At 28.9% G+C, this 25357-nt stretch overlaps 2 protein-coding genes across 3 annotated transcripts in view; both read left to right on the top strand.

Moving 5' to 3' along the window:
- Nucleotides 1-25357, top strand: part of LOC107454822 (xaa-Pro aminopeptidase 1) — a 138090-nt gene that overhangs the window by 33752 nt on the left and 78981 nt on the right. For both annotated transcript variants that reach the window (XM_071187627.1, XM_016072127.3), the window contains 5 exons: nucleotides 5450-5490; nucleotides 15847-15898; nucleotides 21384-21527; nucleotides 21927-22022; nucleotides 23492-23573. In XM_071187627.1, coding sequence (XP_071043728.1) covers nucleotides 5450-5490; nucleotides 15847-15898; nucleotides 21384-21527; nucleotides 21927-22022; nucleotides 23492-23573 — 415 coding nt within the window. The remainder of the gene's footprint in view (nucleotides 1-5449; nucleotides 5491-15846; nucleotides 15899-21383; nucleotides 21528-21926; nucleotides 22023-23491; nucleotides 23574-25357) is intronic.
- Nucleotides 15905-19987, top strand: LOC122271640 (uncharacterized). The gene is made up of 2 exons (XM_043053588.2): nucleotides 15905-16493; nucleotides 18862-19987. Exon 2 carries the CDS (start codon nucleotides 18875-18877, stop codon nucleotides 19715-19717), a length of 843 nt encoding a protein of 280 aa, XP_042909522.1. The 5' UTR covers nucleotides 15905-16493; nucleotides 18862-18874; the 3' UTR covers nucleotides 19718-19987.

The following is a 25357-nucleotide window of genomic DNA, read 5'->3' as shown; positions in this document are numbered from 1 at the left end:
ACAATGATTATTCTACTTAAGAGAAAGACAAACTGTACACTACTGTGTTAAGTTTTTGAAACTTCTTATCAAAGCTAATAGCTCACCAGGAGGAGACCACAAGTCTTGACCGCCAAATAAGCCACTCTGTACCTTTTTTACATTCTAAATGTAAGTCAAAAAAGGGTAAAACCCCTTCTTTTACTTCAATGTGTAAATGGGAGCAAGATTTGATTAATTTTTCAACTTCACCTCTAACCAGCTGAGACCAACTAATGAATAGGAAGTATCTATTGAAGTAATCACCTATTGTATCCTTATCTTAACTGAAAAATAGAAATTCCATTTTAGGCAGGGAAACATTTCTCAAAAAAAAAAAAAAAATTCATTTCAATACCTCTTTATGCAATTGGGCGGGGACTAAAAACAACAAATATCTGTTTAAACGGAGAAGTTTAACATTAGTTTCATATAAAATGATTTGGTTCCATTAAATTTTATTCGTACAAGCGGATTATTCGATTCTCCGATATGCGATTAAGTGGGAACGACTGTATCATTTACTCATTATCAACATTACTAATATTTAATTATGTGATTGGAAGATAAAAATCCTCAAGTGAAGCATGGAATAGTTATCTACAACAATTAACAAATCCTTCTTTAAGTAAAGTCTGAATATTATCAGGGGTCTGCCCCGACATTTTGTGAAAGGTTCGGTTTTTGTGAAATTGTGAAAAATTACTCACATTCTTTCAACCAGGGTCCTGCTTTTATGAACTTGTGCAAATAGGGTCTGGTAATTGCAAAAAACTTTTTCAAGGAGTTTTTAAATTGTAAATAGATACAAGATTATGCTCAGCACTGTAAAATTATAATAAAACAAATAAAATTTTCAAAAATAAACAGCAATTGCTGCTTCTAAATTAGAGATGCAACATACAAATATTTGGTATTTAGCCTATACTGCTAAACGCAGAATATTCATTTCGGACCAATAATGGAAAAATCGTCTGCGGAAGACAAAACTTAATTTGTTTACTTCCATCTTTCTTGTTTTCTGTCCTGGGAAGGGTTTATACAATTAACAAATCAATAATGAAGATAAACAAATTTGTGAAGGGTCCAATTGAAGGAAAAATCATTTTGTATAGGGTCTATTCTTATGTTAAAATATTTTGTGAAGGGTCAGTTAACGGACCCAAATTTCTTCTACACCCTTGTGCAAATTAATTGAAACAAACTCAATAAATTCAGAAAACTAAGAGAAAATGCTATTTTATTTAAATTTATACAAACTCAAAAATTTTTAGTACATAATATGATCTCCACGACACTTTATTAACATTTGGACACGATTCGGCATGGATTCCACAAATTTTTTACAGTCATTTATAATATTTGTGTCCTTGTACCACACATGAATTAACGCCGTGATTAGCTTCTCCATAGTTGTACAGTCCATATTTAATAGGCGATTCTTGCATATGGCCCAGAGATTCTCAATTGGGTTGATATCCGGAGAGTTCCCTGGCCATTCCAATGTCTCAATTTGATTCTCAGACATAAATTTCTTGGCAATTTTGGACGTACGGCAAGGAGCTAAATCCTGTTGAAAAATCCCTGTTCCATTAGGGTATCGTTTCTTCAACTCTGGAACAACTTTTTTACCCAGAATAGTAATGTACTGCTCAGAACGCATCATACCATCAATAGGCTGCAAAGGTCCAACTCCATTGTAACCGAAACAACCCCAAAACATCTTCTTTAAAAAACACGAAAAAAAAGTTTGTTTCAATTAATTTGCACAAGGGTGTAAACACACCCTTGATTATTCAGTGAAATTGTTTCAAATTTTATTGCAAACATCATTAGGGTTGATCCTATCATAAACTTTAAGCAAATTTCTTGCATAAAAATTACAGCCACTTTAGCAAAGGGCAAGCAAATTCAACTATTTCCTTTTTCTATGAATACTTTAGGTGGTGGAAAAATTTTTTCAATAAAAAATAGTTAAACATACTTGGGCAAGGCTTACGGAATAGTACCATCTTAGTAAAAGATGATTAAGTTCATTTCTTGATGTTCTAGGAATTCAGTTTTGGCTTTATACAGTGCAAAAAAAAAAAAAAAACTTTTAATTTAATTAATGCAAAATAGAATTAAGTCAGTATTAGGAAAAGTAATGCTTACATTGTTTTGGACTAGCTAAAGCTGCCAGTATTAATTATTCCTCACAGCAATACCAATTGTGAGAGCATTTAATAGCTTAATAAAAATCCAGACTTAATTCTGAGAAAAACAAACTCTGGTGAATTTCCTGGCTGAAAAGGCTAATTAGAGAGTTTCAGAAAATCTTTTATCTAATATTTCTGTATAACAGTAGGCAAATTCAGTACTTCATTATTTTTAAGTGTAAAAAAAAGTTTCTTTAATTTAAAGAATATGTAAATACTATTTCTTTTCCCTAAAGATGATAAAACAACATCTACATTTTTCATCCTCTCTCCCCCCACTCATTGCTCATTTTCTCCCATTCCTTGCTCAACTTATAATAAATTTGTATTTTGATTTGAAGTTTTCTATGGGAAAAAAATTGCTAAGATTTGCCTTTAGCTAATATTTTGGCAGAAAGTTATAACACGACTAAATTCGCAAAACTGATTGCTATCTAGTATTGTATTACAAAAGAAAATATGTCAATATAATAGTGGGAGGAGCTCCAAAAAAATCTAAATGAAAATGAAACATATCAAGCAAAAAACACAACAAATGAAAAAAGCAATAATTAAGGAAAAATACAGGATAAAACACAAAATGTAGCATATAAGGCAAGTAAAGAAATCAAGTGTCCATTTACTTACTGACATCTTGCAAAATTGATTTAAAAAGGTTTTCGTAGCAGTTTGTCAGAATACAAAATATGAAATTAAAACGTAAATAGAGGATGGAGTGATATATTTTATATACTTAATTTGCAGTTCTTATTGAAGTCCAGATCCACAACTAATTTGTAAGTTACTTTGATTGCCCCAAAACTGTATTTGCGTTAGGTAATTTCATTGTACTGGATAATTCAAAGCTTATAATTAATAAAAGGTCAAATTTTAGTTTTGGCAATTTTTAGAGAGTTATTAATATTTATTGAAAAAATCCTTTATTAAATTTTAGAAGATTTTTAGCTATGGATTTTCCCTAATTAGATTTTCTCGTGATAAAAATATCAATTTAGATAACAAAAAAAATTTTTTATTCGCAAATTCATTTAAAATTATAACACACAATTAACTTAGTTATTTTATATAGAATTTAATTAGATTAATTGGATATCCATTGTTTTTAATCAAATTTTGAAAAAATTAGTCTATTTGTTTTTGGAATAAATAAGCATAACTGCAAATTCTTTTAATTCTATTTATTTGATTAAAAACAGTATTTAAATAAATGTTTTTTGAAACATTAGAATTCCATGTAATTAGTTTATCTATATTAAATTTGAAATCATTCCTTTTTTGTATAAGTAAAGCAATGCAAGAATATTTAAATCTAAAAAATTTATATTATCACATGGTTTCCATGCAGAATTAATTCTTCAGGGTAAAAATTATTGAAAAAATTGTATAATATTGAAAATTAAAAATAATTTAATCATCAATCAATCTAAAAACAAATTGAATATTAAGAGTAATGTTCTTTTCAAAGAAGTGTAAAAATAAATTAGCTAGAAGTGACAAAATATTAGATCCTTGTCGTTTTCCATCTATGTAATCAAAAAAATATTTTCCATAGTAAATATAATTATTAAAAATACAGATATTAATTAGAATTTCCCAATAATCAAAATCTCAATTAAAGATATTTTTATAGTTATAAAAATTTCTCAGAAGAATATTTTTTAGTTTAGAAAGGGGAATGCTAATGAAGAAATCTTGGAAATCAAATGTTGCTGTAGAATTAATTTTATTTTGTTTAATAATTCTAAAATAGGTTGATGCTAATAATTTTATTTAGTAATTAGAGAAAATAGTGCTAGGTTTAATTAAGTAAGTTAGGCCCACAAGTGATTGCTCAAGATTTAATAAGAATTTTATAAAATATTGGACTGATAGTTAATTTTAATTTTTAACCTCGTATGGAAGGCTAAAAAGTTTTAATTGATAATATTATTATTGAAATTACTTAGCTTGCAATTTTTTTTCTATTTATTAATTCCTTATTTAAAATTTCAACATAGAATTTTTTACAGAAGATAGCATTATTATTGTTAGCTTTGTCAATTACGGGTAAATTACAGAATGTTTTGATAATAAATAGCCCATTTCCATTCTGTTACATACCGAAAGGTGAGATCTTTAGATTAAAATTATTTAGTTCATTTAGAAAGCATTTTAGATTTTTGTTAATAGATCTATGGTAAATGTGTCTAAATTTTGTGCCTTTTAACATTATATTTCTTAATTCTAAATTTTCTATAATATTTAAATTACCAATAATAATGCTTTTCACTGTTTTCTTTTTCAGGCTATATTCATTTTCTTAAACTTGCATTTCGAGTTATGTCTATTTTCTTTAACACACATCCTGAGCCGTGTCAATTTTTTTAAACACTTCCCTAGCAGTAAAATAACTTGGCACCCTCATTGGACCAATATTCACGAATCTTGGCCCTATAGCAGTTCAAAGGGCCGATATTTTTCTGAGGTGGATACTATATGGAATTGTCCGATTCACCCGATATTTTACTGCCACTTTACAACCAATATTGGCCTCATATAGAATTGTCCAATACACCCGATATTTTACTGCCACTTTACAACCAATATTGGCCTCGTATAGAATTGTCAGATTCACCTGATATTTTATAATCATTATTCAGCCAATATAGGCCGATATTAACACTGCATAGGTATAACATTAAGAAATTTAAATATCCCAATATTGGTTCCTCAGAGCATGTTCATATAGGACCCATATTGAGCCAATGTTGAGCCCAACTGGGACCAAGGTATAATTGTTGCTAGGGTTAGCTTGAGCTGTGTCCAGAATAAAAAAATCACTGACAATCTGGTGGTTATATCTTTATCTGGTGAAATTTTATATTTGACTTGCGTAGTATTTAACATAATTTTCTATCAAAAAGTAATTTAGTTAGTTTCATTTCTTATTGGATTAAAGAAATACATTTATAATAAAATATTGCTTTGTAAAGCAAAAATGTAAATCTTAATTTTCTTGAAAATTTCCTTGAAAACTGGAAAAGTCAAAAAAAATTTATTATCTATGAGTTTCTGTGTTAGTTGATATGCAATAAGTAACTTATGATTTCATAATGCCATATTAAATTTTTGAAATACATCATATTTAAAAGTAATATAAATTCTGCATCTATCTTTTTAAAGTAGAGAAAAATAAATCTTGCTAATTATTTTCCTTCTCTCTCTTTTTTTTTAAATATAATATTTATTTTCAGGTTTGCCGGGTACACCATCCATTCATGAATGGTTGTCAAGAGTAAGACAAAATTTTATTTCTTCTTACGTAAATGAAAGTGTATGAAAGTTATTAAGAGTCAGAACTCCCGTGGCAGAATCACGGAGACATTGTCGCAAAACAGTAGTACAGAGTTCTTGCAGAAAGAATTTTCTTTTTGAAAGTAAAAAAAAAAAAACTTTTCAACAGAAGTTAACACCTCATGCATTAAGATAATCATTTTTTTGACGTGCTCAATTTACGTTGATAGTATCGTAGGAGGTTCATATATAATAATTCATAAATATATATATGTAATTATAAATTGTATCTTTTATATAAAATCGTTAAGCTGAAAGGTTCTGTTTTTAAATCATTGGCAATAGAAACTTAGTATTTTCATTTAAACATTACATATTGTATTGGGGCTAATTTCTAAATGTGTTTTAAAAATAAATATAAAATGATAATCTGTGTTTCAATGATGTATTTAGAAATATAATTTTATAAATGAAATGAAAACTTTGTTAATGTTTATTGTATAAATAAGTATAGAAAAATATGTCTTTAAAGTAGAAAATAATTAAGAAACTGAAGATATGCATGTTTTAGAAATCTAGCTAGTTGTTGATTAAATTTGTACTTATACATATTTTTTATGTTAAGTTGAAACTTTAGCATATTGTATTGGGGGTAATTTTTAAATGTGTTTTAAAAATATGGAATGATAATGTGTATTTCAATGATGTATTATTTAGAAATATAATTTTATAAATAAAATGAAAACTTTGTTAATGTTTATTGATAAGTAATAAGTATAGAAATATATTATGTCTTTAAAGTGGAAAATAATTAAGAAACTGAAGATATGTAAATCTAGCTAGTTATTGATTAAATTTGTACTTAAACATATTTTTTATGTCGAGTTTAAACTTTAAATTTATTCACTTCTTTCTACGACGACACATATACTGTAGTTCCTAGTATATGGTGTTTTTTTTAAAAATGTACAGGTAAATAATGTTTGTCTGAAATTTTTAGTCTGCTAAAAGTAGAAATTTATGAAGAGTTGAAATTTTTAACACTTTCTTGCTGTAGATTGTCTTTTAATGTAAACATATTTTAATTTTAAAAGTATAATTTTTATCTGAATGAGAAAATTTGCTTAGGTTCAGCTGTCTGTAAGTTTATAAATGTCCTTAGAGCAAAAGAAATTTATTCCAAATTCTCGGTTATTAAGGATTTCATATTTTTTTATATTAAAATAAAGTATTTTTCCCTTTGATTTAATGGGTTAATTTACCTATCTATATATATATATATTTATCTTACACGGCAACAAAAAAAAGCCTCATCACAACTCCCCGAATGGCAACGCTCAAAAATCGGCCAATGATTGCCGCTAAAAATGTCACATGCCAAATCTAGGTGAGGTGGCTCAACATATATCGCTTTTAAAAACGGAAACTAAAATGACCAGAGAGAGCATTCTCACCAAAAGTAATCTCTTCCGAATATCAGCTGCGGCAATCTCATACTATTAAGCTAGGCAGAAGTGAGTAGTCTTTATCGATAGATCTCTATTTTAGTATTTTGTCGAAAGCGCTTTTTTCACTAATTTATATATTACGAATTTATTTGACGATTTTTGATTTATATCACGAATTTATTTGTTTTATTATTGTTATTAGTTATTCATTGAAAAATGAGTCTCAGTCGTGCTGTTACGCTTTTAAAGTGTAATCAAATGAAGCGTGCTCGAAGATTGGAAGAGAGCATTGATGACAGCTATGAAAGATGTAGTGGTGAAAGAATGCGTAGACGACGTGCTGCCTTTCAAGATTTAACTGTTGATGTTGTCAAACACAACATCGGTTCCATGACCGAAATTTCCAGCTTTTGTGCTGCTCACTTCTGGGCAGAAGAAAAAAATTCCTCTGGGAAATATAACAAATGCTGCCATGATGGAAAAATCAAGTTGGAAGATTTAACTATCATTCCTGATTTGTTTAAACATTTACTCTGTGACAATTCCATCGAGGCCAAAAACAATAGGGATCACATCGCTGAATATAATGCTGATCTTGCATCATTTGGAGCACAGATAAAGCCACCTTCTGGAGACCATATTGTTTCCGCATTCACGGTCAGATTTATCACATGGTTTCTCCGCTGTATGCAAATGATAGTAACAAAGCTGGATGTAGGCAATTGTATATTTTCGGTTCCAGCGAAGCTACCGACAGACGCATGGATAATGACAGTGGATGTTTACGGTCTGTGATGGAGCAGTTAGATTATTTATCAAAACAAATAAATCCTTTTGTTGCATCATATCATCGAATGCATAAATTAATCCAATCAAATCCTACAACAGAAGTCAAGTTGGTTTTCATGGAAGATCCCAATTCTGATTTGAGGCGATACAATGCTCCAACTTCAAAAACTGAGGTAGCAGCAATATTTGTAAGAAAAAATGGAGAACCTCCATCTAATTGAGATTTGTGCATCTATCCAGTTGGAGATGTGTGTGAAACCATTTCTCCTATGAATCATTGTACAGATCCAATGGTTTATCCTCTACTTTTTCCTAGGGGAGAGAGTGGTTGGCATCGTGGAAGAGCGCCGCACTGCCAAACGTAACAGAGTTACTCAGCTACAATACTATGCCTACAGATTTGCAATTAGACACAGTTTCAGTCTTCACTGTAATGGGAAACTTTTTCAGCAGTTTGTTGTTGATGCATGTGTCAAAACTGAAGGATCGAGATTGAACTATTTGCGAATTAATCAAACGAATTTAAGAATAGAATTGTACCAAGGTCTGTTGGACGCTCTTCAAAATGAGGCATACTCAAATCACAAGAAGCTGGGAAAGTTGATAATATTACCTTCCACTTTTCAAGGATCTCTTCGCTCCGTGCAACAAAATTACCAGGATGCAATAGCAATTGTGAGAAAATTTGGTAGGCCAGATCTTTTCATAACTTTTACATGCAATCCGGCATGGCCTGAAATTTTGAGTGCATTACAGGGTTGCCAGCGTCCTGAACATAGACCTGATATTGTTGTTACAGGGTTCCCACGGTACTTGAAAGTCCTTGAATTTGGTTGAAAAAAATCAGGGCCCCAGAAAGTCCTTGAATTCTGCCATAGGGTACTTGAAAAGTACTTGATTTTTTAGAAATTAAAATACTACTAATTTTTCTTGCAAAAAAGTAATGAAAAAAAAAAATAAATTCAAAGGAAAATTATAGAAATTCTAATTATGCAATTTTTAATGCTTGAAGTGAAAAGGGCTTAAAGAAGATGCAAAACTTTTCTCTCCTAGATTTTTCAGACCAGATTGTTGTTCATATCTCTGATGTTTTGAAAGCTGAAATTTCTAGCAAATTTTAGGTTTTTTAGTCATAGTTTTGCGAATGATATATAGGGTTTAATTGATTTAGAAACATGTTTAATGTGTTGACTTCATTATTACGACAGGTTAATATTGTTGTCCTATTTGTTCTTTTAATTTATGTAAGAAGGATAATTAATTTTGTATCATTTACAATCAAATTTTTACATTCAGTTTTTACTGCTAATAAATAAAGTTTAGTCCTACAGGTTTCATTGATTATGAATAAACATCGTGATTCACATTAAACTGATTCTTGATTTATGGATCAGAAATTCACATAAAATGTTCTACGAATTGTGGTTTAACTGAAAGTGATCAATGAATCACATATCCAATATTACTTTAAAGTGATTTGCAAATTACTCATCAGGATTTGTATTAAGGTATTTTATACATCACATCATGATTCGCATTAAAGTTATTTATCAATTATGCCTCACGATTCTTATTCTAGTAGTTTACAAATCACGCATTGCGATTCACAAAAGAGAGATTTAAGATTACATATCTGTCCTATATTAAGCACCTTTCAAAACACAAATTGCAATTTGTGAAAATTAGGCATTCACAAAATTTACATTTTATGGATATATTTTAAAGAAAATAAATCTTGGAAAGTCTTAGTTATCTGTAAAATATTGTTCTACAATAGATTTTTGTTCAAAATACATTACTGATATTCTTAAGTAAGAACATAGAAAATTTGATATTAAAATTGAAACAGATATGTTAAATAGATATATTTTGATAATTTATCTAATTATATACATTTCCTGTAACCTAAAATTTGATCTAACATATTAAAAAAAGTATTTATATTTTAAAAACCGTGCAATTACACAAACTTTATCAATTATTTACTATGCTTGTTTAATGTAATATGCATTGCTCATTCATTCAGTTTCATTAATTCTAATTCGTTTGTCATGAAAAGTTTCACTGATGCTAGTTTTAAATGTTGGCTAGTATCCTGTGTCAATTGGATTTTTTTTTTTTTGGTCAATTGGAATTTTTTAAGGTAATTTGAAACAGCAATGTAACTATCAATCATTCGTATTATTAGCTGATGAATTTAAAAAAATTTTTTGTTGTTGTCAAATAAGCATTATGATTTAAAAATATACAATTTCTGCTTCTACGTAATTGTAAAATCTGGTTGACATGTACTTTAGTGTATAACAATAATATCGAATAGGTCCTTGAAATATTTGATTTTAGGTCCTTGAAAGTCATTGAAAAGTCCTTGAAATTTTTTTAAAAGATTGAGTGGGAACCCTGTGTTAGAGTCTTCAAAATCAAATTGACAAATTTGTGAGTGCTGAATTGCCAGATAGAACTCTTAACCCTGGACTTTTTGAAATTGTTTCCAAGTGCATGATCCATGGTCCCTGTGGCACTCTGAATCAAAATTCACCGTGTATGAGAGATGGTTTGTGTACCAAGAGTTTTGCAAAAGATTTTAAAGAGACAACCCAAGAAAATATTGATGGTTATCCTGTCTACAGAAGAAGTATTATTGAGCCTATCAAAATAGGAAAATTTGAAATTGATAATCGATGGGTTGTTCCTTATAACCCTTAGTTGTCGAAAAAATTTAATGGCCACTTAAATGTTGAGATTTGTGCATCAGTTAAAAGTGTGAAATATCTTTGCAAATATGTGTATAAAGGCCATGATGCTGCATCAATTAAACTTCAAATTAACAACGATTCTGTAGATCATGATGAGATTATGACTTTTCTTGATGGCTGCTATGTTAGTCGCACAGTGTTATGCTTTTAGCTGTTCATTTACCAAATCAACAACAAATTGTTTACCATAGCGGGCATGAAGGTGAAGCTGTCGCTCGAGCCTCTGCTAGAAATACGACTTTGACAGCAGGGTTTGAGATTAATAAAACTGATGCGGAAGCTTGCAGTTATTACTATTCTGACATTATTACATTTTTAATAAAAGTAATAACCGATGGAAAAGACGACAAAGAGGCAGGGATAAAATTATTGGCAGGATGCCTGTTGTCAGTATTCAAGACAGTGAACGTTTTTATTTGCGAATGCTGCTATTAAGGAAATCTGGTGCAATTAGTTTTGACGATTTAAGAACCCATTAATGGAAATCTCTGTGCCAGCTATCAACAAGCATGTAGAGAACTTGGTTTTCTTAAAGGAGATGAACACTGGCATAATACTTTGTGTGAAGCTTCACAAATACGTATGCCGCGCCATTTGCGAATGCTCTTTGCTGTTATCTGCAGATTCGGAGAAATTGAAAACATTCCTGAACTTTGGAGAGAGCATAGGGATCTTCTTTGTGAAGATTTTGCTCGTCAATACTCTGAAGAAACAGCAGTACAGTATGCTCTTGCTGAAATTAGTGAACTGTTAGTAGTTTATGGATTAACTTTACTGAAAGTTAACCTTCCAGAAGTCACCTTACCTGAAATTAGACAATGTTTACCAGTCTATGATGTGATTCGAGAACATACAGCCGGCCAGAATAATTTTGAAAAGCTAAATGTGCAGCAACGTGCTGTAGTGGATGTAGTGTTAAGTGCAATTTACGAAAATAAACCTCAAAAACTGTTTTTCTTGGATGGCCCTGCAGGCACAGGTAAAACTTTTATCTATTCCACTTTGCTACATATAATTCGTGGCAAAGGGGATGCAGTTATTCCTGTTGCGTCAACAGGAATTGCAGCTACTCTCTTAAGTGGAGGGAGAACGGCTCATTCAACATTTAAATTTCCTATAATCCTGAATGCTACGTCCGCATGTAATTTAAAGCCTTCATCTCAAGAGTCTACTTTACTGTTTGATTCCAAGCTAATTATATGGGACGAAGCTCCCAAGACTCATGTGCATGCTTTTTTAGCTGTGGATAGACTTCTACAAGACATCACGAATTGTTCACAACCATTTGGCGGGAAAGTTATGCTGTTGGATGGTGATTTTCGCCAAGTGCTGCCAGTGATTCCTAAAGGTTCCCGCTCACTGACAGTTGCTAGCTACTTAAGGAAACGTCCACTTTGGGCTAAATTTCAAGTTTTATTTTTGACCCAAAACATGCGTGCATTTACAAGTGAAAAGGAATTTGCAAATTGGTTATTGAGTGTTGGTAATTGCAAGGATGGAGAAGTGCTTAAGTTGCCAGAAATTTGTTATCCTGCAATCCAAGATCCTATTAAACAGTTATATTCTGACATTGTTTTTAGAACAGTTACACCTCAACAACTTAAGGGTAGAGCGATTTCGACTGTCGCAAATGATTTGTCAATAGTGTTCAATGATCGTGTATTGGAATTTCTACAATGAAGCTCAAAAATATATGAAAGTGTAGACGCCATTATAAGTGATGATTCGCAAGATCAACTCAGTTATCCTGAAGAATTTTTGAACAGCATCACTCCCACAGGAATGCCTCCCCATAAACTAAAAATTCAAAGAGGTGCCATAATTATGCTACTTAGAAATTTGATGCCCTCTAAAGGACTGTGTAATGGAACTAGATTAATTGTTACGAACCTTAGAAGGAATATAATTGAAGCTCGACTAATTGATGCTAAAGAAACTGAAACATTTTTTATTCCTAGGATACCTTTGATTCCACCGGACAACAACATGCCATTTTTCTTTTAAAAGAAAACAGTTCCCAGTACGTCTAGCTTTCTCAATGACTATAAATAAGTCACAAGGCCAGACTTTTGAAAGAATCAGTTTAGTTTTGACTAAACCAGTTTTTAGTCATGGGCAACTTTATGTTGGCCTCTCTAGGGTTAGATCATTTGACAGCCTAACAGTGATAGCTTCAAGTCCAGAAATTTATAATTGTGTGTTTAAGGAAGTTCTTATTCTTTAAAAGTAATTATATTTTTTGTTATTAACAAAGCCCTTAATCTTTCTCAGTATTTATTGCAAATTAATGTTTAGTTTCTGCAAGTTTTTCTTTACTATGTCAAAGCTCTAAGACGCATACTTATGTTTTTAAGAAAGTTGTGAATCGTTCATGGTTAGTATTTTTTTAAAAACATAATGTTTTGTTTATGCAGGTTTATCCATTGCAATTCACTTATTTCAATTTTTAATAAACTTAATTATAGCCAAAATTTTAACCTTTTTAAAGAGATATCAGTTTTAGAAATTTTATCTTAAGATTTTTTACTATAGCACATTTCTAATAGGTTTAACGAATTACATGTCATTTATTTGAATTCAAATTTATTTTAATGACTTAGTATTTACTAAAAAGATCCAATTTTTTTTAAAGAAAAAGTTGTTATATGGATTTGAATTCTTAGAATTTTGTGCATTTGCAATGTACCTAAGTTAGTAGCTAGCGAAGCAAGCTTGGTTAGCAAAGCAAACTATATAAGATTGCGTAGCAATTTTTGGGGGTTAGCGAGCAGGTTACGCAGCCCACTAGTATATATATATACACACACATACATATTAACTACCATAACTGCAGTTAATTTTTTCTTTAAAAAAAAAGGTGCTCTTAATTAGCTAATTTTGCTGTTCCAAAATAGAGTTTTGTTGCTCCAAAGTGAGAATTTCTCTGCTCCAAAATAGTTTTAGTCCACTTGAAGCCCTGTATTAACTTTTTAAGGCAATAATTCTTTGAATCTTTGGCAGTTATTGCTATTGATTTCTTCATAGTTGAGATATTTTTTATACGATATTATTGATTACAACATTCTAATCTCAAACTGATAGACGCATTTGAGGAGTCTGATTCAAGTCATTTCCTTGACGATCTATTTTTCGGCAATTGCTACTGCAAATTTCATAATTTTTCATTATTTCTTTTATTGAGATGATTCTTTACAAAATGCGAAGAAGGAAATAGCTTGTGTGCACCCCCTCCCAACAAAAGTACTCCAACAAAATGCGAAAATATCACCCATAATTTTAGAATAAAAAACTATTACATGTTCAATTAAAAAAAAAAAGTATAATTTTTTTTTTGTAAACAGCGCTTTTGTTACTTTAAATTAGTAACATATATGTTTGTTATTATTAAAAGTATCTTTTGCAGAAAAATATTAGTGCTAGAGAGTTTTGTCACAGACAGCTCAAAAATTCTGTAGTGGGGGTCAGAACAAGAGTATTTATTAGAATAGTTTCTATTAGGCTCCTGTAATTAACTAAATTGAAATTCTGTCCGTAAGTTATTTTAATACAATGAGGTTTCCCCTCTCAATTTGGAGCTATAATGGATGGTGATTTTAATTCAAGAAACACATACTAGAGACATGCCTACTTAGATCATATTAATTTGAAACAGATAATTTTGTTGTTAGATAGGTTAATAATGGTATAAAAATTCTGTTTACTATGATGGAATGAATGCTCCTTTGTTTGATTCTGATGAATTTCTTAATAATTGTCTTAAATAATTAAATTTAAAAAAAAAAGGAATATATGGCTGCAATATTGAATAAAAATCACTATTTTAGCATTCTTCATTTGGGTCTATTGATTCATTTGTGTAACTTTAGTAAAAGTCAGGTTATTCAAAATTGAAATAATTTTAAGATTCTATAGTTTTTTAAGTAAATTATAATGTCAATTCATTATTTGAAAAATTGAAATTATTATTTTTTAAAAGAAAAAAAAACTAAACTTTCCGCAATTTATTAAATTAGAAGTTTTGCTGAATCTTGTTTATTAAAGATTTTATTTTTAATACTAGAAATTAACCACAGAGTTTGAAAATCATAAACTTAGCTCAATATATAGTAAATCATTTCAATGTAACTTTAGTTACATTTCTGCTCATTCTTTAGCTTTTAGTTAGATATTTTAAAATTTTGATGAAGTTGCTGATTTTGCCAGTTAAATGGTGTTTTTCCTGTAACAGTAGCAAAACAGTGTTGGAATAGTAGTTTATTGATTAAAACCCGAAAAAATTTACGAAAGCTATTAAAAATTACTGATTTTATATTGTTACATAAGACTCATAACATATTTAAATCTGTTATAGGGACTTACAGCAGAGTCCCCAACTGAGTCTTCCTCCATCGATTTTTTTTGGAGGGGGCAGGCAAATATAAAATTTCTACCACATTAATCTTGAAGTTTTTATGCCCAGACTTGAGTTGGCACTCCTGCCAAGAGTCAGTTCTACCAGTAGAAGTAGAAGAAGAAATAGGATAGTACAGTACAGAACCCGTTATCCGGAAAACCAAAAAACCGGAACGAAATTCAACAAATTTTCCGCTATTTTTTCAAAAAAAATGTTTTTTTCCTCATAATATTTCAGAATTTTTCTTTCTTTTTTGAAAGATGTTTACCTTACCATCATTTTGGAAATAATCATTAGATCGTTTTAAAGATTATTTCCAAATACATATATTTTTTTAATTGGGTTTAACAATAAAAAAAACTGCTTTTTGTAGCGATTCAGAAAACCGGAAAAATCAGTTATCCGGAATAGCGATGTTCCCTATCGTTCCGGATAATCGGTTCATTACTGTATTATTAAAAGCCAAAATTCTTGCCTTAAAAGAAATTGAAACAAATGGTTATTGAGAGTTATAAATTAATAACTATAACTCTCTTTTGTGGCGTCTTCTGATTTGCAATTTCATATTTTTTAATTTTTTGGATGTTATGCTTTCTTTAATTTGCTTATATATTTTTTGTGGACAAGTATTATATTTTATTTTTATAATTTTTTCCCCCAAGTAGAAATTCTGATAAAAAAAAAAACAAACTTGTTTTTCTTTCTAGCTGTAACACTTTTTCTCAAAAATACTGTGGTAATGTTAAAGGCTACTACAAATCTAAAACTTCATTATGATTGATTTTGACAAATTTCAAATTGCCATGATTTTCTTTAGCTGCTTTTATACGTATGAGAAATTAAAAAACTTATGTATGTTTTTCAATTTGTTTATATGTAAATATAAATATACATAGCATAAGTTATAAACTTAATTTTTTAATTTTCTATTAACTTATTATAAACATAGAATTCATAAATATATTTTATAGGTGCTTCCTGTTGGAAGTAGAATCGGGATTGACCCATTACTGATAAGTTATGGTAAGTTATTTTATGCCTATTGTTTGCTTAAAACTGAATTTGATTATAGATAATATTGTTGAACATATGTTATTGTTGATCATTCATTATATAATGCATGCATAATAATTTCAATTTAAAATTTGGTTCATTTGCACTAATTTCGTATTATAGAAACCACATAGAAGATATAAAGCAGGGCTCGGCGGAGTCACTTTTCTCACTTAAAGTCAATGTCTTAAAAAATAGTAACTTTTATTTACTATTTTTAAGCTCTTGTCACTTATCTAACTTTTTTTTTAATTGCGTTCCACAATTTTCCTTTTTCAATCCCATAAAAAACTTTGCTTTCCCCTCCCCCTTATTGTCCTGTCCTAGTGAGTCACCTAAATGGGTGAGGGTAAAGCGCCAATGAAATTGCTGATTTGCGAAATCCGTGCAAAGAGTTTCAAATGCTGTATGACGTCACAGTTAGAGATTTCACGTTCTTCATCTGGAAATTTCATCATCAATCCTACTTTCGTTTGCTCTGCTTTGGATTTTGGAATTTTATGGAAATTGGAATTTCATTTTCTAGTATATGCTGGATGCATGGGACTTGTTTTTCTAATACAAGGTATGTAATTTTATACATTTATATAAATATAATAATAACATTGTTTAAAGTAAATATAATACAACATATAAATATATTGTTATTATGGATTCCTATTATATACTTGCCGACGCCATTATATTTAATAAAGTTTGCAATCGAATCTGCTAAATTTTATAAATTTAACTAATTAAGGGTTCGTCAAATAATTGATTTTGTTCATTAAACGATCGCGGCAGCTACGAATTTCGCTTTTAAATGGAAATAACTGAACGAAATAAGTTAATATTTTAAGTAAGAAAATCAATACGTTATGAAAAGAATGTTTTTTTTCCCCATAGAAATAAATGGATATTTTAAGTTACATAAATTACATTAAACATTACAATTAATACATAATTAAAATAATGTTTTTTTTTTAAATTGAAATAAATGGATATTTTAAGTTTGAAAATTAATACGCAATTATAAGTGTTTTATTTTTAAGTTACAATGAATGAGTATTTTAATTAGAAATTTTATTTTTAAATTGGCAGAAAATCTTTACTAATTGAAATAAATGAGTTACATTTTAGATTGGGAAGTTAATAAATAATTTTAAGAATAATTCTGGGAATCGAAATAAATGAATGATATTTTAAATTAGGAAAGAAAATTTTATTTTTCTATTATACCGGTATATAAAAATTAAATTAGATAATAAAAAAAAATTATACAAATCGAAATAAATGACCTAAAAAATTGAGTATGGTTCTACGGAAATTAAACCTTTTTGATTCAATGAAAGATGTACTCATTACTACCAAGATTTAGAATTAATTTACTTTTTTTTAGCGCGAATTCGATCAGAAACTGGTTTGTAATACTAATGCATTTAATTCTTAGTATCAAAATTCAGTATTTTTTTAGTCTAATTATCAATAGTACAATAATTATTTTATTTATTTATTTAATTATTCTTTGTTTAATTTTTCAATATCTACTTTAAAAGATTTTTTTAAAAATTTGATTAGCAATATTCCAATAATTAATTTTTTTATTTGAAGATCATTAGGTCGAGAGGGGGCAGGGAAGGGACAAATGTTTATTTTTCTCATGCGTGTTGGTTGTTTTTCTGATAAGCTGCCGTCAATCAAACTTAAAGGAGTGGCATGCTGATTTTGTTTTCTCTTTGATTTACGAGGGGGTGTGGAAAATGCATTGCACACGCATATCAATGAGTGTCGGAGTTAAGGAACTTGAATTTTCTATCTAAGAGTATTGATTTTAAAGGTGAAATGTGAGATTTATCTTAAATCCACTATAGTTACTTAGTTTTTGTTATTCTTGATTTATTATGATGAAATGTTTTATTATTTCGGATAATGCATTATTTATTAGGAACAGGACGTTTTTAAATCACCAATTATATTCATCTATTTGACATCGATTAACAAAACAATATTTATTTATTTATTTTTTTGTTGAATAAATTCCGATTTTTTAGAAATACGGTATCATTAGCAAGTTTTTTTTTTTATGTGGAATCACATCTGCTTTCGTTAAAAAGAGTCTTTTTATGAAAAATAAATATAAAAGGAGACGATTGTTTATTAATTTAAGCATATAATTATTTGTTAATAAAAGCAGACGATTATTTTATGAGGCAGATAGCTGTTTTCTTAATTTTGATCCTGTTTTTCTGCTTCCACTTCGTTTGAGTTTTTTTTTTCTTTTTAAGATGAATTTCGTACTCAATAAATTAATTCTTTTTATTCATAGATTTTATCATTAAGTTTTATTTTTTTTGAAATTCCGTTTATCTTATAATATCTTGTCTTGTTCCAGGTTTTAATATTTATGTTAGTGCCTTTTTTAAATATCGTTTCCGTTCGATAATTTTCAAGTGATGTTTTTATTTAAATTAATAAGTTTTCCTTTTATCGCTCCCCCTCCAATATAATTAAATATGAAATATATTGCGTTTTTTAATTATTGGTTTTGTTTTATAATAGTTAATTTGGGGATTTTAATTATTATCAAAAAATAAATATGCGAATTTTGTATTTTTTGAACTTGTTTTTCTTATCTAAACTTGCAAATGTTTTCATCCTTTTAAATGTTATTTTTCTTCTTTTTTTTTTAAATTCAGGAGATCTTTTTTTTTTCTTACTTTAAAATGTGTTTCACTTTTTCCTTGTAATTTGGGTTTGATAAAACATAGATTAATTGATTCTCTACTGTATTTTTCGGTTATTTAATTAAAATTACTGAATTCTTAGCTGCTTCAGAAAGGGAGATAAGTATATTTTTTTCTCTTTGAATATGTTTTATTTCATAATTTCTTTATACACAAACTTTTATTAAGTTCGTTTTTATTGTCATTTGTAAACTATTACATTTTTTTTAGGTTTTAACTGTTAATGATGAGTAAATACACATTTAATCCAATATGGCTTATGAAAGATGATGGTACAGGCAAAGAAGTATCAGAATGGGGAAAGAAACACGATGATTATTCTATCTTCTGTCAAGTTTGTTCATCTACTGTGAATATCTCTAATAAGGGGTTTCAAGCAATATCTCAGCATGCTGGCACAAGAAAGCATCAAGAGCAAATGGACATTAAAAAGAATCCTCTTCAATCGCTTTTATTTAACAACATATCTTCAAATGAGGAAATGCAAGCTGCAAGCAGCAGAACAAACACTCTCCGTACCATTTATCTTCATAGTGAAAAAGAATCTGCTACTGTTGCCGAACTTATATGGGCAATGAAAACTGTTGCATCAAATTATTCATCAGCAGCATCTTCTGACATTGTCGCAACTTTTAAAGCTATGTTTCCTAACAGTATTCCACCATCTTTTTCATTGAATCCAAGGAAAATTCCTTATTTAATCACAGATGCCCTAGCTCCTTACTTTAAGCAAGAAATTAGTGAAGATAATAAAAATTCATTTTTTACTATAATGTATGATGAAACTACCAACTCTGCGAACAAGAAGGAATTGCAGACTGTTGTACATTACTGGTCAGATGCCCTGAACTGTGTGATTTCACAACATTTAAAAATAATGTTTATAGGGTCTGCAACTGCCGAAAATATTTTCAAAAAAGTAACAGAAGTCATCGATGAAATGAAACTTCCACTAGCCAAAGTGTTGATGTTTGAGAGTGACGGTCCTAATGTTAACAAGAAAGTTCATAGGTTGATGAATGAAGAAGTAAAACTTGCATTGAACAGAGAGTTTAGAAGAATTTAAATTAGCAAAAGCAATGCTGCAAGGTGTTGCTAAAGTAAGGAAGGAAGAAGATGAGGAAAGAAAAAGAGGAGATGCCATTCAAAAAAACTCTAGAAAAGAAGTACGCTCTGATAGAGAGTTATTTTAAGGCTAACTCAAAATAATGGATACATTTCCTTACTTAGAATAACTGATTTCATTAATGACATCAATTCATGAAAATTCAGGACTTAATTACTAATATTGATTTTATCTTTGTTATGTTTAAAAATAAAAGTTATCTTAATTTAAGTTAAGCCTGTAATTTTTTTTAGCTATAAAAATTTTGTGAATATTTATTGAGAACATTTTTACAAAAAATTTCAATAGCTGTTAAGTAATGTAATGAATGGATTTTTATTTTCATTATAATTGATAATAATTATTATTGTTTTTTAACAGTTATACTTGATCTAGCTCAATTTTTTATGTTATATTAAGGGTACTAAGATGTTGCAGGATGTTTATATTGTTTTTAATGTAGTCGCTATATGTAACTTTTTTAAAAATTTTAGTCACTTTTTTCACTACTTTTTCTGCATTAAGTTGTGCTGAGCCCTGCATAAAGTTTTATCTCTGTATTATTCATTCAACTATAATCTCTACAGACAATTCAGTTAACTTTATGTAATTTGAACTCAGAAAGAACCAAAGAAATATTCTAAAAAGCAAAAAAATTTTATTTTTACCAGTTGAAAAGGTATTAAGCAATATTCCATATTTTTACTCGAAAATTCAACTTTCTTTTATAAGGGGCTATTCTTTTCCATATTTTATGGTTCATAATTTAGTATTCTTGTAATGCAAATTTCAAAACTTAACTCAAAAACTATCAAAACTCTTATGATTACTAAATTAACGATTATTACAAGTACAATTACAATACATGTACAATTTTATTTGCTTTGCAAAAGTTTAAGTGAAGCTTTTCCCAAAATAAGCAATATGTTTGAATTTAGTATAATTTGTTTAATAAAATGTAGCCATCAGGAAAAAAAGACAGCTGCATTCATGATTATTGAAAATGAATTGCTCTAAATTACTTTGGAATGGTTTGATTAATTTAAATTAAGGGGTTAAAATATTATTTGACATATTGTTTTATAAAAACCAAAAAAATCTGGTTTAAACCAAAAGCCAGTTTTTTTGGTGGAGGGGGGGATTTTTTAAAACTCTGATTATGAGGATCTGATATGTTTTTATCCTCCAAAATAATAAAGTGGTCATAATCTTGGAACATAAACCAATATTAAAGTAATTGTTATAAGTAAAATGTAGTATAAAATAAACAATACATCATAAATAAAATGTAGAAATGGCTTTGGATTTCCTAATACAGTAAATCAACTATAACCAATGTTTTAAATAAAAGTAGAAAACAAAATATTTGTTTTGCAGTTTTTTAATAGTTTAGTTGATACAGGCTATGTTTGATCAAGTTAAGATTTACTTGTATAGTTTCCTTAATTTTTATGAATGAAAAATAAAATCTTTTTTTCACAAATTTTATAAACTTTTTTAATGCATATTAGATTCTGATTAAAAAAAATTTTTTTGGTTAAGTATCATAGAATGTTTATGGTTGTAATAGCATGGTTATGTATCATATAACAAAACATGTTTTCCTTGCTTTGCTTTATTTCATTAGAGGATTGGATTGATCTGTCTTCCAAGCTAGAATTATCAGGACATTCATTACATGCAGTCTCTCAAAATCTGGTTGATTTAATCTGGGATGATCGACCAGATCCCCCTTCAAGTATAATTGAGCCTATGTCTCTTGTTTATACAGGTAATATTATATTAGTTGTTTTCTTTTTCTTTTGCATTCTCAATTTTAGTTTTTTAATGGTCTTTTTAGTAATCTCTAAAAAGTTAGGGAAACTATGTTATATGGAAGCAAGACCTTTTTTTTCTTTAAAATAAGGGCAATTAGTAAAAATGTCATTCAAATTTTAAAGATTGTTGCAGTTTTATTATAAATTTTACAGATTGTAGTGAATTAATAATGTTGGTTGCTTGGAGTAAATGTGTGTTTTGAATGAGGACATGATACTAATCGGTCATATTAGGTGAATTAAATTTTATTGCCGTCAGAACTTAAGATCTGTTGGAAAGATCCCATTTATCTTTGTTTGTTTCATTTAAATTGTTTTTTATACTGTATAAGATATTTTTATTTTCTTTGTAGGAAGGTCTTGGCAAGAAAAAGTATTTGATGTACGGCTTCTCATGAAACACAAAGGAGCTACTGCTCTCATTGTCACAGCACTAGACGAAGTTGCCTGTATGTTTGTATGCATTTTTGTTTATTTTTAAGTATGATTCACAACAAAGAAAGTAAAAAGTAGTATGATTCAAATCTAAATGAAGTTCAGGAACTTAGGTTTCGAAACAAAATTGCATTCCTTTTCAAAACTGGAGATTTTAGTAAATCCGTCAATTAATATTAATAAATATGCAAAACAAGTGATATTTTGATTAATAAATATTTAATAATTTTCTTTTTACAATGAAAAAAAATGTTTTCGAATTATGTGAAATTTGTAGATGATTCAATTGTTTCTTTTCTAAATTTAATTGAATGAAGGTACATAAAATATTTTGTAAGTATGAAAATTTTTAGAAAAGCCTTTTACTGTTTCAACATTTTAATTTGTATTGCAACATTCTCGTATCAGTTAATAATTTTTCTGCATTCACAATATTGTGACTTAACATAGTAAGTTGCGTGTTTGCATTTTGGTAACAGGAGTTGTGATATTTATAGTTGACTGTGTTATATGGATGCAAGTGTGTTAAAAAGATCATATATTTCTAATCAAATTTTTCACGAATGAAGCAGTTAATTGTTTGTGAATTCAAAATACTTTTTTCCTTTCACTTTTTTCTACATTGCTAATATAATCTATCTTATTATTTTTATTTTAGTATCAATAAATCTGTACATTTATTGTCTTTAAAAAAATACCAAGAATGTAGATATGTACTGTGCACAAAAAAAAAACGGACCACCCCGAATCTAATGATCGGATCTTCATCTTCTAGGACTAATTCTTAATGTCTCAAAGGGGTGCATAAGTGCAGATGATATTTTCAGTTACAAAATCAGACACAAAAACATACTTTCTATGAACAGGCATACCTTTTTTCGACAGACTTGGATTTTTGACTCTCAAAATATAGGGTGTAGCTACAATCTGGGTGATGTGATCCCCATAGTTTGATCAGGAGGGCACTCCAAAGTTTGAACCCCTTAATGTTAATTCTACTTTTTGTGTATTTCACCACATCTCAAAAACTTTTTTAATTAATTAAAAAAATTTTGCACTCAATTATAAAATTTCATTTATCCAAAGAAATTTTTTTAATAAATATTTAATATTTTTTATTAATTTATTTAATAATAGTCAGAAAATGTTGAATTGTGAAGTGTACAATTTTTGTATCATTTTAAAGAGTGTAATTTTACATGGCAAAATGCAAAATTAGAGCAAAATCGGTCGAATAGTTGCTGAGAAATTGAAGTTCTAAAAAGTCAGATATTTCTCAGGAATAACTCTATCAATTTTGCTCAAATTTTGTATTTTGCCATTTAAAATTATATTCTTTAAAATGATACAAATAACCATATACTTATACAAACTTAACAACTATAAAAACTTGCCAACTACTTATGATACAACTTTGTATTAAGGTTTGATATTAATGTTATTTTATTCGAATATCAAAAATATATTGGTTCTTATGTTTCAGGGCTTTTCAATTTGCGTGGAAGTGATTTTGAATTTAATCCTCTTTTTCTTGCTTTTGGTGTTGTTACTTTAGAAACAGTTTAGTAAGTACTGTATCGTTTTCCTTCTGTCTTCTATCTTTTTGGTATACTCATTAGTTATCATAATATTCATGAAAGAGAGTTTATTTAAAGAAATATTTAAAAATTATTTTTTTTTTACATTTTAAGAATGGTTCAACTATAAGACATAATTTGAAAAATGTAAATTTCCCATTTCATTAAACATCTTTCAAACCAGTCATTCAGCATAATCTGTGAAAATTGCATAATCTGAAAATAGAAACCAATGTATATAAAAACTTCATTTACTGAATTTATTACCATATATTTTTTAATTCTGCGCCCATCTATGTATAAGTCAAAGTAAAAAAAATAATAAGGCGTATTATGCTTAGAAATAAAAATATACATCCTCTCTTTTCCACAATCATTTCAGCTGAGATGTCTGAATTGACCTCATACCATTAATTCTCTCTTACTCAAGACTTTTCACTTACCATTAGCTGCAGTTCAAGTGGGCCAAAATATAGCATTATGATGATAGCTATCTCTATTTCATGTAGTACAGGGCTTCCACGGGTCAGGGAAAGCCTGGAACTGCCAGAGTTAAGTTGCAATTTTTTAAAAAAAACCTGGAAAATTCCTATATCATACCTGGAAAAAAACCAGTTTTAGAATTATCAGTAACAACTATTTTATAAAATTCCACTTTTTTAGTGAAGTTTTTCCTTATTTCTATTCTCGTTTTTGCTCACAAAATCCAATATTTGGCATTACAAACAAAAAAAATCAATTTTCTGATGAAAAATTGCATGATATAGACAAAATATGGTATGGATTTTCCTTGCAATATATCCTGAAAAGTCAAAAAAATTTTTCTTCTTAAATTGAGTAAGAAACCTAGTGGGATTTTTCTGATTATTTGTGTTTGCTGCTCTTGATAAAGAAAAATGAGCGGGAAAGGAAAATCATACACAGTGAGTTTAAAACTGGAATTGATTGCTTTTTTAGAAAATTCTAATTGCATGGCTGCTTGGTATTATTATTATTATTTTTTTTTTGTAAATTATAAGCAGGTTTGGTTATAGTGGGAAAAGATAACATATGGCTAATTCGCAAATCAAAAAGAGCGTTATGAGTCAGTGGTTTTAAATTCTCAAAGTTAGAAAAAACACTGTCATCAATGCTTCAAAAAAGCTCAATTGAGAATCTTGATTATAAGTCCATACTGCCATTCGCATCAGAGTGATTACTTTTAAATTAGAAACAAGTTTGGCAATGGGGAAAAAAGAAAAACCAACTTAGGGCGAATTCCCAAATGAAAAAGAGAGTTGCTAGTCAGTGGATCTAAGTTTCCAGAGTTAAAAAAAGAACACTATTATCATGGCTTCAAGAATCTCAATCAGGCAAGTTGATTACAATTCATACTGTCATTCACTTCAGAGCAAAGACAGGGTGGCCACCCACCTGAAAAACCTGGAATTATCAGAGAATTTTTTTATACTGGAAAAAACCTGTAAAAGTCAGAAAAATTTGGATAAAAACCTGGAAAAATCAGAGAATTTCAAAGAAAAGCTGGAATTTTTCTCTTAATTTAAATTATTTTACCATCCGTTATATCCATTTTTATTTGGACGTAAATTTATCGCAACAAAATTGAAATATCATCAACCCAGCAATACTTTTCTTCCATTAAAAGTCTCTTCATTATTACCTTGCTAAACTAGAATGCCATATCAAACTCTTTTATGTTGGGAAATGAATGGAGAAAGCTTTGACCTCTTTGGAGAATATGGGACTAGGCAGTTTAAGAAAGGCAAAAATGT

The sequence above is a fragment of the Parasteatoda tepidariorum genome, chromosome X1 (genome assembly GCF_043381705.1).
Source record: "Parasteatoda tepidariorum isolate YZ-2023 chromosome X1, CAS_Ptep_4.0, whole genome shotgun sequence".
Classification (NCBI taxonomy): domain Eukaryota; kingdom Metazoa; phylum Arthropoda; class Arachnida; order Araneae; family Theridiidae; genus Parasteatoda; species Parasteatoda tepidariorum.
This window is presented reverse-complemented; position numbering and strand designations above follow the sequence as displayed.